Source organism: Beta vulgaris, chromosome 2 (genome assembly GCF_026745355.1).
Source record: "Beta vulgaris subsp. vulgaris cultivar EL10 chromosome 2, EL10.2, whole genome shotgun sequence".
NCBI lineage: Eukaryota > Viridiplantae > Streptophyta > Magnoliopsida > Caryophyllales > Amaranthaceae > Beta > Beta vulgaris.
Genome location: NC_079203.1, coordinates 1,864,775 through 1,881,031, shown reverse-complemented (window position 1 = coordinate 1,881,031; position 16,257 = coordinate 1,864,775). Strand labels below are relative to the sequence as shown.

The window sequence follows — 16,257 nt, the reverse complement described above, 5'->3', positions numbered from 1 at the left end:
GATTCCAATCAATATACTCATTAATGTTTAGTTTCATTTAATATTTTCATTTTTAGTTATCTTATCTAATGCGTCAGAAAACTTATTAGCTTTTTTGTCTTATGTCATTTTCAAATAAAAATTACACATTTATTTATTATTTCTCAAGTAAAACTCATCTTCTTAGCACCACCAAGGCCATAATAAATCTAAAATATCACACTAACTACTTACCACATTGTCTTCCATCACAACCTATGTCAATATATCAAAATCACTTCAACCATTTCTCTCAAAATAAAAAATCACAGTAATATTATTACTGTACATTGCGCGGGACCAAACACTAGTTTCTATGTTAAACCCTTTCAACCAATTGCATAACAATTAGACAACTAACACTGTCCGAAATAATAAAATAATAATAATGTTCTTAATCTAACTCTAATACCTATAATTATTTTTCATCAAACATATCTAGTATCAAATTTGGTAGCAAGTGAATATGCTTCTGTAATCTGTATTACCTCAGAATAATCACAGTCCTTGTGTTTTTCCTTGATTCATAGTAACTGAATAAAGATCCTAAAGAGATCCCATAAATCTGAACATCACATGCACAATATCAATCACCACTAGCAAGTGGTTACAAATTCTGTTGAGCAAATATTGCAGTGGGGTTATCCCAATTTCCATCAATGATGAATCAGTCAACCCCTTTCAGTTAAAGGGTTTTTATCATCTACACAACAAATCATTAAATAACTCACGTTGCGAAAATACAACAACTATTTACAACCACAATATTAATTCCAACTTTAATTCAAAATCCGATCGACGGTCTAGAAAAGGACACATTGATCATTAAGTGGGGATATTCCACAGTAGAATAAAACCATCACAATTCACAAAACAAAACAAAAAAAGTAAAAAAATAATGTGGGGCGGCTTTCAATCAAATAGTTAGTGAAGTACTAGTGATAGTACTGATTTTTGAAGTAAGTAATAGTATCCACTCTTATTTTGGTAAATTCTCACCTTTCCTATAAATAGGGCTCAAAACTACACTTTCAAAAATACTACTACTACTACTATATCCTACATAATTCATCTTTTCTCTCTATTTTTTAGTCCTTTAATCTCTTTCTTTTTTAACAAAACTCGAGAAAAAAAATAAGATTTGAATTTGAATAATTCGAGAAGGAACTTTGCAGTTCGTTCAGAAAAGAATGATCGTTGTCAATCTCGAAAATTTGATTTTTAGTATTAAAATATATGGAATAAGTGTCTAAAATATGGAAATTACTGATGTACCCTCATGATTGATGGTAGGGTATTAATAATTTTTTTTTTTGGAGTAGGGGGAGCAGAAAGTGGTGGGGAGGTGTTGACAGAAGATAGAGAGCACAGAGGATGAAGTGCATGGAATGAAGAAATTAATAATGCCAAGAAGCTGCTGCTATGCTGCACCTCATTTTCCTTCGTGCTCTCTATGCTTCTGTCATCATCACCTTTTGTTTCTCCTCTTTCTCTCTACTCTCTCTTTTTCTCTTTCTACAACTTTTTTTTTTGTTAGTGAGTTATATGCAAAAATATTGCTACTTCACTTAGAAGTATATATATTAATTGATATGAGGGTGAAGGATAACTTAGTGCGTGGTTAGAACTTTTTTTGTCGGTTGGGATCTTCTGGTAAGTTGGGATTCCGTGAAGTATATATTAACTTGTATGAAAGTGAGGGATAACTCGGTGGTTAGTGTCTTTTTTCTTGGTTGAGATCTCCTGATAAGTTGGGTTCCTTGAAATATATACTAACGTGTATGAGAGTGAAGGATAACTCGGTGGTTAGAGCTTTTTCTCTCGGTTGGGATCTCCTTGGCAAGTTGGAATCCCCTTTAGTATATACTAACTTGTATGAGAGTGAGGGATCATCCAGTGGTTAGAGCTTTTTTCTCGGTCGGGATCTTGACAAGTTGGGATCTCCCGAAATATATACTAATTCGTATGAGGGTGAGGGACAACTCCGTGGTTAGAGCCTTTTTTCTTGGTTGGAATCTCCTTAATAAGTAGGGATCTCTTTTTCCACAATTTGTCAAGATTTCTCCTTATTGAAAAAAATAATACTAACTGATGTGTCATATATTAACATTGTTTTGTTGGTAAATGTATTTCTTAATTCTTATGGTTATGTTTTATACATAAGTTCTTAACTTTTGAGTAGGTTCTTTACAACAGAAGTATGATTTGGAAGCATGATTTACAGTAGATTATTTTTTATTCAACATAAGAAAAAAGAGTATTTTTTTGCCTTCTAGTTTTAGTATTATTTTGATGTTATGGTTAATATTTTTTCATATTATCTTATTTTTCAAAGAAAAATACTAAGGGTAATTATTATATAAACCCTAATTTTCTTATATATATATAGAGTCGGGACCTATTAAAAGTGAGCGAAACATTATTTGCTGTAACTATGAAGTTTTTTGCTGTAACTATTGTGAATACATTTTAACCTTTACATCATATATTACCAAGATAGGGTTCATATTGCAGTGTTGTCATTGTTGTCATCTTTCATGCTATATATTGAATAGTTTTGTTGCTGACTTTATATATAATGCCCAGTGTTTTTCTCCCTAAACGAAAAAAAAAATGTGCAGTGTTTTTGCTGTTAGCTAAATAGTTTGGTTGCTGACTTTCTATATGAATTATGAAGTTAGTAGTAGTGTACTTATAAGGGACAGTTGCCGCCTAGTAATTGTTTCACAATAACCAACACCTTAATCATGCATCATACATCGAAGAACGTGTTACAAGACAGGTTTGTCGTTCTCTAAAGATAGATAGTCATAAGAAAATTAAGTAATTTAAAGACGTGATTCAATTCTAGGTCTATGGTACCACGAACATTACAAGACTTGAACTAGTACCAATAGTGCAATTAAATATGTACCTACTAAGCCATCTCGCCTATTCTAGGCTAATTTTAATGTATATGCTTCTTTCAAGCTCATGTTCCGACATTTTACAAATGATCTTTAGTTTTTAGGCTTGATGCATTTGTTAGAATAACCCTACTTTTTCATTTTAACTACTTTTTTTTTTTTGTTTGCTTCTTGAAGAAATAAGCAGAACCAGTAACCTTCTCCCAGGGGCCAGGACATTTCTTGTGCACTTGTTTGGCTAGCTAGCTAGTAACGGAGGCGGCGCGCGCTATGGCTTACCCAGGCTATGATTCCGGGAAGATGGGTTAACATTGGCTCTATAGCTACAAGCATGAGCAAGGACTTGCATTGGTGCTTCTAATATGCTCTTGGTTTAGCTTTTGTCCATGAGTCAGATCATGTATATACATTACTACATTAGTACTACATTTCAAGCAAAGTTTCAATTCACTTAAGGCATTTTTCACTGTTTTTTGGTAAAATTAACAATCTATGGTTGTAATGAATTCATATGATCTTTTTCATAATTCTTGTATGACATTTGTTTATGAAACCATGATGATAAGCTTGTGTTAAGTACATTATTTGTTGGAAAATTGCCAAAAAAAACCTTTTAAAGGTTTAATTTTGCGAAAAAATTCTTATAAAGCATTTTTTGCAAAAAGAAACCACAAACTTAATTTTTCTTGCAAGAAGAAATCTATTTTCATTTTTCGATATATTTTTTCTCAATTCTAACGCTGATCGTGCTATCTTTCTGTAACCCTCTATTTCCATTAATGGCAACACCGCCCCTATACATCTCAAAAACCACACCGAAAAATGAGAATAGGTTTCATCTTATAAGAAAATTTAAGTTTGTGGTTTTTTTTTTCTCAAAGAATGCTTTAAAAGATTTTTTCTCGTAAAATTGAACTTTTAAAAGGTTTTTTTTTAACAAATTTTCCTTATTTGTTTGTCAAGAATGTGATGTTTTTTAAATAAATGAAAGATCTTGGACAGATATGTTGAAATAATGAAATGTAAGAATAAATCAAAAGAGAAGTCGTATTAGATTTTGGTAGCTAAAACCAAAATATGAATACTTGAATAGTTGAATAGTGCATGTGTTTGATGATTGAGGTCTATCTATTACGAAATTTTGTTAGTCACTACATGAGAAAACAATTTGGTGAATTTTCACTATCATCCTTTTTCATGTATATCTAAATCCTAGTTATCATTTGTTTCTGAAGTGGAATGTAGAACAGTATTATTCATTTTTTGTCGTGTCTTTTATGGAATAATCAAAGAGCTGTAGTGTATGGCTGTAAAATCCCCCCAAGTTGCAATAAAGATTACATGTTTGTACCTACTAAAAGATTGTATAGTTGACATAAAACTTCATGGAAAGTAGTGCTTGTTAAGAAGTAAGATAAGGTGATCTTGTTTGGTTGACAGATATCAAATATTTAGGTATTTAGAGAGTTCTACTTCAATAAAATGGAGGATGGTACGTACTTAGGGGGACCTAGAAAGTAGAACTTCGCACAAGAAGTTTTTCTTTTCTATGATCAACCAAACAATTTTTACCATTTCCTAGGATATTAAGAGAAATACTACTTTCTAGGAAATACTAATATCTTTATGTAACTAAATCAGCCCTAGAGAAATTTGTAGTTAGAACAATAAGTCCTGTATCTTTATCTTTATAAAGAACCTAAAACAAATTGAAAGTCCACTTAAGTTGTGGGAACCTAATACAACAAGAAATGTAAAGAGAGAGTTGTACTAGTTTAGGGTATGTTTGTTATCATTTTTCTGGAAACTAGAAACAAAAAATATGTAAACTAGAAAATGTAATTTTCCGTTTACAATTGTCATTTTTCAAAATTGAACTGTTTAGTATAAGAATGACTAATTTTAAGATAATTATAAAACCAAAAACTAGAAATTGAAAGTGATCCAAAGTGGACATCTTAGGGCTCGTTTAGCATCATTATAAGTTTTCAGTTTTTGATTTTATGAATGAAAAAGTCATATGATATAAGAGGTATAATTAATAAACTTAATATTAGTCATACTTGTAGTAAACATGTCAATTTTGAAGACTCATTTTCTGGTTTTCATATTTTTGGTTTTGGTTTTGGTTTTCAATAAGACTGAAAACAGAAAACAATAACGAACAAACCCTTAGTTTTCTAAAATCTCTATTATATAAGTCAAGGAAGGAGATGTGGCGTGTTCCATTGAAAAGACTAGAATAACGTCTAATAATTTATAACAACGTTTTCTTTTTTATTAAATAAAATAAAATATGAGAATCAATGCAACTTGTCATACAAAATAAGTCAAAAAAAGAAGGAAAATTAAATAGGAATAATCCCACCTTTGTTTGATCTGCCAAAAATAATCCCACCTTTGGATTATTTTGGAATAATCCTGTCTTTGCTTACTAAATATGTGGTGGTTGGATGGTGGTGGGTTTAGGCTTTGAAGTTAGGGGGTTAAGTTTAGAAGTTAGGATTTGGTTAGTTAATTAGGGTTTTATCAGGGCTAGAGGGGTTAATTAAGGTCAATGACTAACGAAAACTTGACCCATTAGTCATTAAAAGGACAATTTTGTGCATTTCACCCCCAAAGTAAGGGTACCTGGTGCATTTTTTAAAAGGAGAAATTCACAAGATAGAGTCCGACTATTACCCATTTTCCTTTTATATGTCCCAACTATGAATTATTCTTTGCAGGTCCCAAGTTTATAAGTCATGAATTAATTATACTCCCTCCGTCCCAAATTATTTGCTACATTTGCTTTTATCACAAAGACCAAGGAGGGAGTGGGGACCGTTGCCATAATAAGAATTAACAAAAAAAACAAATAGGTAAATTGTGGGACCTATGTACTATATATGGAAATATTTACAAAAACCAATGAGGGAGTGATGGCAAATTTGTAAATAAAGTGTGGGACCTATGTACTATATATGGAAATAGTTGCAAATGTAGCAAATAAATTGGGACACACCTAAATGGCAAAATGTAGCAAATAAATTAGGACGGAGGGAGTAAACGATTTAAAAGGTAATATTTTTAAATATTCGCCCCATTTTATAGGACTTTGTCACTTGCTGAAAGTGTTCGAAGATGGTAAACATTTAAAAATCTTTCATTTCAAACCGATTATAAGTAACTCAGAACTTATGAAAATCACAAGATAGTAAACTTGGGACCTGTAGAGAATAATCAATAATTGGGATTTATAAAAGAAAATGGATAATAGTTGAGCTCTCTCTTATAAATTTTTCCTTTTTTAAAAAGCAAAAATATCCCATAAATTTTAAAAAAATACAGAAATACCTAATGAAAAAATCGTTATTTTTATTATTAAATTGACCTCTTTCACAACCATGTTTAAAATTCGTTTTTTTTATTCATATGAGCCATGAAGGCGGTACAAAGTACAAAGAAGGGGAGGGAGGATTTGAACCTGTGACATATCGTTCACAGCACCTCAAGTAAACCCTATTCTCACTAGCAGTTTCCATCCAGTTGTTTTAAGCAGATTCTTTAATCGTTACTCCTCCCTTTCCCGCCACTCAAACGAGGTAGTGGACTTTTTGATGAGCTCAGATTGGGCGCAAGCGCAAAGTGAGTATATTTGAGAGTAATTCTGGAAAAAATAGCTTTGGAAAATTCTACTAATACCAATTAATATTTCTTATTGATCCAATTATTTACCACGAAATCCTATACGATTGTTTCTACTTTTTTCTGGGTATGTTTAATAACTAAATATTCTCCCTTATACAAAAAATTGCATACTATTATAATTTTAATCTCGTCATATGTAAATAATCTTCAATGAACCAATCTTTAAACTTATTGAGGAGAGAACAATTAAGAATTTCAAAGTTTTTGAGGGACTGCTCGAAGAATATGTTCCTAGAACAAGGAATGCAAACTCATGCTGCTGTGGTGAAAATGGGTTTTTGGTCTGATATGATAATAAGCAATAATCTTGTAGATATGTACAGTAAATGTCGAAGATTGGACAATGCATATAAGGTGTTTGATGGAATGCTTCAAAGAAATGTTGTTTCTTGGACTGCTCTAATATGTGGGTGTTTGCATCAGGGTGATGCTGAAGGAGCTTTGTCGATTTTGTATGAGATGAGTTTTTCTGATGTTAGACCGAATGAGTACACTTTCTCTTCGAGTTTCAAGGCATGTAGTTTGTTGGGTGTTCATGAAAAAGGAATGCAAGTTCATGGTGTGTGCGTGAAAGCTGGGTATCAGTGGCTTCCTGTTGTTGGTAATTCGATTGTTGATATGTATGCCAAGTGTGGGAAGATGGGAGATGCAGCTCTCGCCTTCGATGAAATGGGTGTGAAGAATCTTAGAGCCTGGAATACTGTTATAGCAGGGTACAGTTCTCAAGGGGATGGTAAGAGTTCTATAGAATTGTTTGAGAGATTGCAGAAAGAGGGTGTGGTTCCTGATGAGTTTACATTTACATCTGTTCTCAAAGCTTGTAGCGTTCTTGGAGTGGTTTCTTGGGGTACTCAAATTCATGCTGCGTTGATCACGAGGGGGTTTCCAGTTTCTGTCCAGACAGTTCTTGTGGGTGCGCTTATTGACTTGTATGTAAGATGTAAATACCTGGTTGACGCCCGGAAACTATTTGATTATATTGAGGATAGGAGTGTTGTTTCCTGGGCTTCTCTTGTTTTGGGTTATGCACAAGACGGAAACTTTTTGGAGGCTATGGATGTGTTTAGACAGCTTAGAGAGAACAACGTACAAGTTGATTCATACACATTGTCAGGTTTAATTGGAGTCTTTGCTGATTTTGCTTTCGTGGAGCAAGGGAAGCAACTTCATGCCTATGCCATTAAGGTCCCCTCTGGCTTAGAGCTAGAAGTTGGCAACTCCATTGCTGATATGTACCACAAATGTGGACTGATGGAGGAAGCAGAGAGGTTTTTTATTGAAATGCCAGTGAAAAATCGAGTTTCATATACAGCTATGATCACTGGCTATGGAAAACATGGTCTAGGGAAAGAAGCTGTGTTTCTTTTTAATAAAATGCTATCCGAAAATGTCAGGCCTGATAGGATAACTTACTTGGCTATCCTATCAGCTTGTAGCCATTCGGGGCTGGTGAAAGAATGTGAAGAATACTTCTCACAATTGTCCAGTGGCCATTGGATCAAAGCAGAAGTGGAGCACTATTCTTGCATGGTCGATCTCCTAGGTCGAGCTGGGCGTCTTACTGAAGCTAGAAATCTCATAGAGAGTATGCCAATGAAACCAAACATAGGCGTGTGGCAGACATTGCTGAGTGCTTGTAAAGTTCATGGGAATCTGGAACTCGGAGAAGAGATAGGAAAGATCATCTTGGAATTGGACGGAGATAATCCAGTTAATTATGTTTTGATGTCAAATCTTTATGCTAATGCTGGTTACTGGGAGGAGTGTCAGCAGCTGAGAGAAGCAGTTAAAAAAAAGGGCTTAAGGAAAGATGCAGGCCAGAGTTGGGTGGAGATTGGAAAAGAGGTCCATTTCTTTTATGGAGGAGACGATACACATCCACTCACTGATAAAATCCATGAAGTATTAATAAAAATGGAGACAAGATTAAAAGAAGAGTTGGGCTATTCCTATGAAGTAAGGTTTGCATTGCATGATGTGGAAGATGAGTCAAAGCTGGAAAATTTAAGAGTTCATAGTGAGAAGCTGGCTATCGGACTGGCACTGGTCTGTAGTGGAAAGGAAGGAAACACGAAAGTTATCAGGGTTTTCAAGAACTTGAGAGTTTGTGGTGATTGCCATGAGTTCATCAAGGGTTTATCTAAAGTTTTAAAGAGAGTGTTTGTTGTCCGAGATGCTAATAGATTTCACAAATTCCAGGACGGGTTATGCTCTTGTGGAGATTATTGGTGATGTAGATGTGTCATCATCATCCAGAGACATATACTCCCACTTGAATGACACTCATGAATGATCAAATGCAAATATCAACGTCAAGAGCATAAAACTGATTTTAGAAACTGGAATGACATGAATGAGATCCATCGTACATCAAGGTAAAAGAAGTTTCTCTGCAGTCCACCTTTATTTTGTTACTTTATCCTGTCCATGGAACTTGAAAAAGGTTCTTATTCATACACACATTATCTCTTCTGAATTTTTTCATTGCTTGTGAATTCAATCGCTGACTGGTGCTGTTTTACATGTACTAGTAGTGATGATGAAGGATGGGCACCTCAATTCGTTGGTGTAAGAACATAGATAATGTACGCTGGTGAAGCTTTCTGTTGCAGGCCTGAAAATTGTTATTCTTATGAGTGCCGTCTTCATGTATTCGAGGAACAACTTCTCACGACAGTCAAAATATTAGATGAGCAGCTTTTGAGGACAATCATGGTTTGAGGTCAATGATTCGAGATTCTAAAATACATGTGAGGGTATAATAATGTGTAAGTCTAAGGCAATATTCCCTTGCAAACAAACGTACTGCTCAAAAAGTTTCATTTGTAGCAGGATCCTGTTCCTGTGCAGCTACCTGGTGTAGTGCTCAGTGATTCTATAATGTCCTGAACATTATTTTCTAGAAGAGTTGGGATGCTCTTCTAATTGTTGAATAAATGTTTAAAGGCTTTATTGAGTTTACTACCTTACAGAAACAAGCTAAAACTAATGTGGATAGTGTATTCGCTTGCGAACATTTAGCTATTTGGTCTATTTTTCTCCCTTATTCAGCTGTTCTTTACTGATGTTTGGCACTCAAACTTTGTGCAGGACGTACTGGAAAGAAAGCAAAAGATCAAGCGGATGAAGATTTACCCCTGTTGATTTGGCGGCTAAATTATCATGTTCCATCTGTTGAATACCTGTCCTTAGAGCCCTAGGCTCCGTTCGTTAGGGCGTAAAATATTTTTCCGAAAAATTGCATTCCTCTATTTTTAATTTTACATTGTTTGGTTGGCAAAGGAGTATAATTCTATTTTCCTTAGGAGCAAAATTGCTCTCCCGATGAGGAAAAATCATTTTCCCTTCTAAATGAAGGGACGACTGATTTCCTTTCTTTTCCTTATCTCTATGGTACACTTTTTTCACTACTTTCTTACTTTTCCTTTCATTTTCCTTTCGTTTCATTATTTTTCTCACATGGATGATGAAACCAAACAACAGAAAAAGAATTTGAAATTGTGTTTTCCATTGTAAATTGTTTTCCATGAAATTCATTTTACGCCCAACCAATCAGAGCCTTAGAGACTTAGAGCTAGTCAGAGGAAAGAAGTGAACTAGAAAAAGTTTCGCAGCGACACACTGTTTATATTCGAACTCGACTCCATACCTTAACGAGCCGAGCTTTGCTAGTGAACAAGCTCGATTATTCTTCTATAATAGAAAAACAATATATTTATATGGATACATAAATATATTTAATGTAGATATTACATAATAATAAGGTAATAGTTCCATTGTAAAACAAAAACCTAAAGATCTCAAAAATTAGAGAAAGAAAACAAGTAAAAACTACGGGTAATAGCGAGTCAAGTCTATTCGCAAATAGTTCAAGTTTGGCTCATTTATAATTGGTCAAAGCTCTGCTTGGACAAAGTTTGGCTCAGCTCGAATAAATTTATATGAACACGAGCCAAGCCTATCAAAGTTCGGCTCACTTCGACCGATAAGCTACCCTCGTAATGACGATGAACGACACGAGTTAGCAGTTTCCACTTAGCATATAGGCAAATAACTAACTTGGTTAGCAACGATGTCATTTTCCAGTAAAAAGGTTCTACAATGGTGCTGCTAAATTAAATCATTATCAGATGCAGCTTGGCTATTTCTATTGGAGTTTGTCACATTGGAGTTCTAAACCTGCGTATACACGAGATATAAACATTACAGCGTTTATGTACAAACTGTTGCTGCTAAATTTCTCAGCCCACACTATACAGGACGTTCATTTAAAGCGACTGCCCATTCTAATCTTGCATCAGTCTTGAAAACTCGTTTATATTTGGTCATGGCAGATGGGAATCCTCACTGCATCAGGCTGATACTTTCGAGATGGATGCTGTAAAGCTCCACAACACAAACATGTCCTATAGAGTTGAAGCTTTTATCTTGAAAAATGGATGATTTAGCGCTTCTTTTGCAGTAAGCCGCTGTGACGGATCAAACCTTAACAGCTTGTACAGCAGGTCAATGAAGAGGCAGGACTTTGAACTATTTACATGCCGAGATATGAGGTCCTAAATAATCAAGTTCATAGGCGAACATAAGTAGACAATCTAACACTATAAATGAGAAATTATCCCAAATGTGCATTTACAGGATGCTTGAATGATCCAAACCTCCAAATGTTCAAGCTTCTGCACAGCTCGGGAGCTCTCCCTTGACTCTGCTCCTTCAGGCCAGTTCAGCCGTGATCCTTGTCTAAAGTACTTTTCAGCACCTCTGCTGCAATGATCAAACAGAACTAGAATGAGAATCAAGATAAAGTGCAACATATAATAATTTGATTCATCAACTGTAGCAGTGTCTAAATTGGAAGGAAAACAATTTTTGAGAATAGTGATTTTCCGATTTTCCTTTGTTTGCTTTGTTATAGGTGAAAAATGAATGTGTCAATTATGGAAAAAATAGAAGTGAAAAGGTTGGAATTTTTTTTTCCGACATATTTCATCAACATTTCCTCCCTCTGTCTCTTTTCCCATCTATCCTCTCCTCTTTATTTTCATTCTAAATTTCTCTCTAGCTTATCTTTTAAAAAGTCTAGCAAGGAAAAATTAATATCAAATTGTGATTTCCCTAGGAAAATGCATTTCATTAAAAAAATATTTTTCACTGAAAATATTTTCCATCCAACCAAACAAAGCCCAATTATCCACATCTTGGTAAGGGAACACATCTGTTAATATACCATCAATCTACGGCAAATTAAGCATGAGGGTTAACTGAATTTGGTAAGAAACTCACGTGGCTTTTTGTATCATATATTGCGGAAGAGGTCCCAATACCCTCTCCATCATTGCTAGATGTTCTAGGTTCTCATGAGTTTGAAAGAGTGCTCTACCCTGAAAGAAACTTAGGAGAGTCACATCATCTCACGGATAAAGACCACATCCCGTAGATGCAGCATTTTGACTAAGAATTGAAGGTGGACTCACGGAGCATAGTTCGACAAGTATACAACCAATACCCCACAAATCACATGGATAGCTCCAACCTAGACCTGCAAAAATGCAAAAGCATAAGTCATCAGAACAAAAGAGGCCGCAAGTGAAAGTAACTGGTACCACACAATATACACATAGTCCAGGCATCTGCATTGTGCAATAGGGTTTGTGAGCATTGAGGGTAACAAAAACATATACAGGCTTCTCACGCCAATCCCTAAACAAGAATTCAAGAAAATAGAAAGAAAATGAAGGAGAATCAGTTGTCAGCTTAGATGAATATGAGAATGCCAAATAGTTGCAATTCCTTCTTCATTCTCTCCAACATACCAGGGCAGCACGTATTACAACTGAAACCTCTAGTTTAAATCAAAAGTAGGCAGAAAGGTAATAGAGATTAGACGGTAAGTTCATATGGGTCAATATTGCTACGTCTACCTAATATCACATTTCTGGACAAAACATAGTGAATGGAACTCCACCCAGTGTACAGGCACATCACGGAGCAGGGTAAGATTTGTGAGCAGCTGATAGAACTAAGATGAACAAAAACAGTATGATAAAACAATTATCACACTTTCAACTTCCACTAATCCACAATGTAACTAGTTACCTAGAATAACTTCAGGTGCTCTGTAGTGTCTGGTGGAAACAGTGGAGCTATGATTTGGATTATCATGTACAGTACTACCAAAATCGATAAGCTTAATGGAGCTCGACTTTGGCAAGCAGCTAAAATGCATTTCCTGTGAAATCCTCTGTGACATGGAAGTTACTTCTAGATCAATACTAAGCACATCTACATATACAACGGCACCAAATATCAATCACAAAAACGGCCAAATACCTCCCAGTTGGGTATCTTCACACACTCAGAAGACACAAGAAGTATGTTTTCTGGCTTCAGATCAGTGTGGATATAGTTCAACTCATGCATATCTGTCACATATGATGGAGCATTGCAAAAATGTTAACAAAGATGAGCAATTTTGAACGGACAAGGCTCCTAGACAAAACAGAGCATGAGAAGTGTAATTAAATGGTTAGGGGAAATAATGCAAGAATAGAAGGCCAGAATTAATCCACACACATGCTATAGATTCCAAAAGCTGACGTCCAAACTCCTGAACAAGGTCCACAGGAAAAGGGCGATATCTATTTCTCTTTAAGACATCATATAAGCTCGGTCCAAGCTTCTCAAATACCTGACAAGATTATCAAAACGCATCCAAAGGAAGGTTTCCATATAGGGGTCAGCAATGATACCAGTGATTTGCAGATTACTACATAGTAGAGCAATCTTGACACATGGAGCTAGAAGTAAAGGCAGGACTATAGGAAAAGGCACTGTAGCAACTAAGCAAAAGGAGTCATCAAATCAACAACAAGCAAGAAAAAAAGATCAACAAAAGCAGCTCCAAAATTAATCTAGAATTAAACGCAAATTTAATGTTCGAAACATATGATCTGGCCTCAACCAAATCTTATGACTCTGTATGCACATAGAAGCAATACCAGCATCTTCATCACAATTACAAAATCTAAAAGACCAGCTGTACGATGACCTGACAAAAAAAGAAAAGAGGAAAGGTAAAAAAGAACAAGTTATATAGCTTCAAAAAGTTGGGAGTACTTACAATGCAAACGTGATTACGATAGTCAAACCAACTCCTTATTTGGACACAACTGCATCCAGAAAGCAACAATTTGTAAGAAGAGAGCATCGACGGTCACAACAAAGTGCTGTATCTCCAACATTTAAGGCAGCTACATGAATACGTTGTATTCATGGCTCCATAATCAAAAACTTTGCTTCAAGAAGCCAAAAGTACGTACTGCGATCCAACGTTATCATGCTCTGCAAGATGACGAAGCACATCAATTTCAATCATTGCAGCACCACGATATCTTGAATTGCTTCGAACTACTTTGATTGCAACATGCTCCTTTGTTTGATGATCCAAACATTCCAAAACTCGTCCGAATGTGCCTACAGTACGAGCAGCTTGCTAAGATGACACAAGCAGAATCATAAAATGGAACATCTGAGAGGCACTTGATCATTTGACAGCTAACCTTCACCCATCTTGCTTAGAATTTTATCTGTTAAGCAATTGACAGAGAACCATATATGATGTCAGAGTCTGGATAGGATGGCATTCAGAACAGCAATAGTAAAGCATGGAACATATCTCCTATAAAATAAAGCATGGAGCATACATACTCGCACCCAAAAAAAATGAAAAGAGTACCAGGAATCGAGCCATTGAGAGAGAACCATTTCATTAAAATTTCCCATATCCTTCCTTATGAACTTATCCCCATATGCACTCGTTAAGTGAACCCTGTGGTTCTTATTAAATTATTTATTTACTGCTTTTCTTCCTTGATTTAATCAAAACGCCTGCTGAGACAAGTCAAATACGACATCTTTTTTCCCAAATAAGGTTTCATTGCCCAAAGTATAAGAAGCAACAACTGTCATGGGACTCAACATAGAGTAATGCCAGAAAGCCAGCTAATTTCGTACACTTCTATATCACACTAACAGCATGTACATCCTCCTAACTCTTTAATAACATTTTGTTTAGGAAGCGGGGAAGCATTTCAATTTCTTCATGTTTTCTTCTAGAGATACTATATAACATTAACACAAACCCACATGAGCTATACTGAGCATAATCATATTCGAAACGCAGCGCCTCAAACGAGGCAACGACAACATATTCAGAGGCCATCCCAAATTCTAGATTCCAAATACAATGAATACCTACACCTTCACAACAATAAGCAGTACAACATATTTACATAACCATTTTAATCTAGTCCACTACAACCCAAATCTAAAACATGCTCAATTATGAATGATTAGCTGCACAAAAGCCCATCAAATTACTCCCATAGAACAAAAAAACATAATTATAAGTAATTTGTAGCATATACCAAAAACCCAGTTGCCAAAATTCAAGAAATTGCTCAACAAATAATCAGAGGCCAAAAATTACACCAATGTTTTATAAAAAGCTTACATCTTGGAGTTAAATTTTCGCCAACAGAAAACACATAATGCCCTTCACGATCATCTTCTCTATTTGGCGGCGTAACATATCTTTCCACTACGTCACTTTCAGCAACTGGTTCATATTCCTGAAGAAATTTTACACAAAGTAATTAATTATACATTCAAGGGTTGTTATAACATAAATCAGAAATCATGGAATTTGGGGGAAAAAGTGAAGAACAAACCCTAAAACCCTAAAAAAATTAAAAATCAGAAACCTGAATAATGTCGGAAGGAGCAACATCCCAGACTATACGGCGTCGTTTTCGTGGTTGTCTTGATTCGATTTCCACCGTCGCCATAGTATCTTGTTGTCTCTTTTTCTCAACCTCTGACAAAAGCAGAACCATCTTCTCAGGAGTTCGTGGAGATTTAGCAAAGCAAAGCCTGTCAATTTGGGCTGGGTCTTATAAAATTGGGTAGGAGTTAGACTTGTGAATTGGGTTTGGGTTGGTTTGGGTCGGGTCATAGGTTATCATGGGTTGGTTTAGGAGTAAGGGTGTTCATAAAAGATCGAAACCAAAAAACCGTACCAAAACAGGGAAACTGGTGTACATATTGTAGAAATATGGAAGTAGATAAGAGATGATCAAATTGAGCTCGGCTCGGCCCGGCCCGAAGAATATCTGGGTGTGGGTAGATTTTTTTGGCCCGAGTTTCGGGCCCGTTATGATTTTTTTTTACTTCAATCGAGTTTTGGGAAACCCGAAAATGACTTTCAGGTTCAAATTTTGACTTTGGCCCCAAAAAACAAGATTTACATACAAAAAATTGGCCTGAAACTTGGTTTGGTGCGGCTCGACTAATGGACAGTTTTTTAGGACGGACCGACCTGTTATTTGATCTCCTCTAGAATATATTAGTATCATTATCCTACTTCTATTAATATTAGAACTAGTGAATGTCCCACGCGATGCCTCTGGTTATTTAGTTTTGCAATTTATCGTCTAATGAGGAAAAAAATTGACGTCATAATAATTTGAATAAGAGAACGTATCGTGTCGGACTCGTCCGACCATAATCTTGGTCGGACGACTTTCAGGTGGTTCCAATTTTTTTTTCAGGTAGTCTTCATTTTTTTTCAGGTGGTTCCAATTTG

The 16,257-nt window shown here is 35.4% G+C and overlaps 2 protein-coding genes across 8 annotated transcripts; one reads left to right on the top strand and one right to left on the bottom strand.

Annotated features, from left to right (window-relative positions):
• Positions 1-6,445: 6,445 nt before the first annotated feature.
• Positions 6,446-9,997, top strand: LOC104887756 (putative pentatricopeptide repeat-containing protein At3g15130). Of its 5 annotated transcripts, XM_048638108.2 has the most exons (4): positions 6,446-6,551; positions 7,038-8,989; positions 9,146-9,382; positions 9,705-9,997. In XM_048638108.2, exon 2 carries the CDS (start codon positions 7,074-7,076, stop codon positions 8,844-8,846), a length of 1,773 nt encoding a protein of 590 aa, XP_048494065.1. In that variant the 5' UTR covers positions 6,446-6,551; positions 7,038-7,073; the 3' UTR covers positions 8,847-8,989; positions 9,146-9,382; positions 9,705-9,997. The 5 variants fall into 5 exon arrangements, with proteins under 5 accessions (XP_048494065.1, XP_048494062.1, XP_048494063.1 ...); XM_048638105.2 differs by having other exon boundaries at positions 6,446-8,989; positions 9,149-9,382; XM_048638106.2 differs by having other exon boundaries at positions 6,446-8,989; positions 9,146-9,364.
• Positions 9,998-10,657: 660 nt separating this feature from the next.
• LOC104887757 (serine/threonine-protein kinase AFC3) lies at positions 10,658-15,555 on the bottom strand. Of its 3 annotated transcripts, XM_010672486.4 has the most exons (12): positions 15,377-15,555; positions 15,127-15,244; positions 14,174-14,200; positions 13,934-14,087; positions 13,735-13,783; positions 13,188-13,302; positions 12,945-13,036; positions 12,711-12,855; positions 12,089-12,153; positions 11,898-11,995; positions 11,273-11,378; positions 10,658-11,170 (listed from the first exon to the last, which is right to left on the bottom strand). In XM_010672486.4, exons 1-12 carry the CDS (start codon positions 15,506-15,508, stop codon positions 11,021-11,023), a joined length of 1,251 nt encoding a protein of 416 aa, XP_010670788.1. In that variant the 5' UTR covers positions 15,509-15,555; the 3' UTR covers positions 10,658-11,020. The 3 variants fall into 3 exon arrangements, with proteins under 3 accessions (XP_010670788.1, XP_057248398.1, XP_019103633.1); XM_057392415.1 differs by lacking the exons at positions 12,711-12,855; positions 12,945-13,036 and having other exon boundaries at positions 15,377-15,554; XM_019248088.3 differs by lacking the exons at positions 13,188-13,302; positions 13,934-14,087; positions 14,174-14,200; positions 15,127-15,244; positions 15,377-15,555 and having other exon boundaries at positions 13,735-13,757.
• Between the last annotated feature and the right edge of the window lie 702 nt (positions 15,556-16,257).

Coding starts and splice junctions, on each gene's coding strand:
- LOC104887756 (XM_048638105.2), top strand. CDS start 6,765: ATGAACCAATCTTTAAACTTATTGAGGAGAGAACAATTAAGAATTTCA.
- LOC104887757 (XM_010672486.4), bottom strand. CDS start 15,508: ATGGTTCTGCTTTTGTCAGAGGTTGAGAAAAAGAGACAACAAGATACT. Junction 12,856..12,944: donor TGAAGATACCCAACTGGGAG/GTATTTGGCCGT, acceptor TCCATGTCACAG/AGGATTTCACAGGAAATGCA. Junction 11,379..11,897: donor TATATGATACAAAAAGCCAC/GTGAGTTTCTTA, acceptor TGATCATTGCAG/CAGAGGTGCTGAAAAGTACT.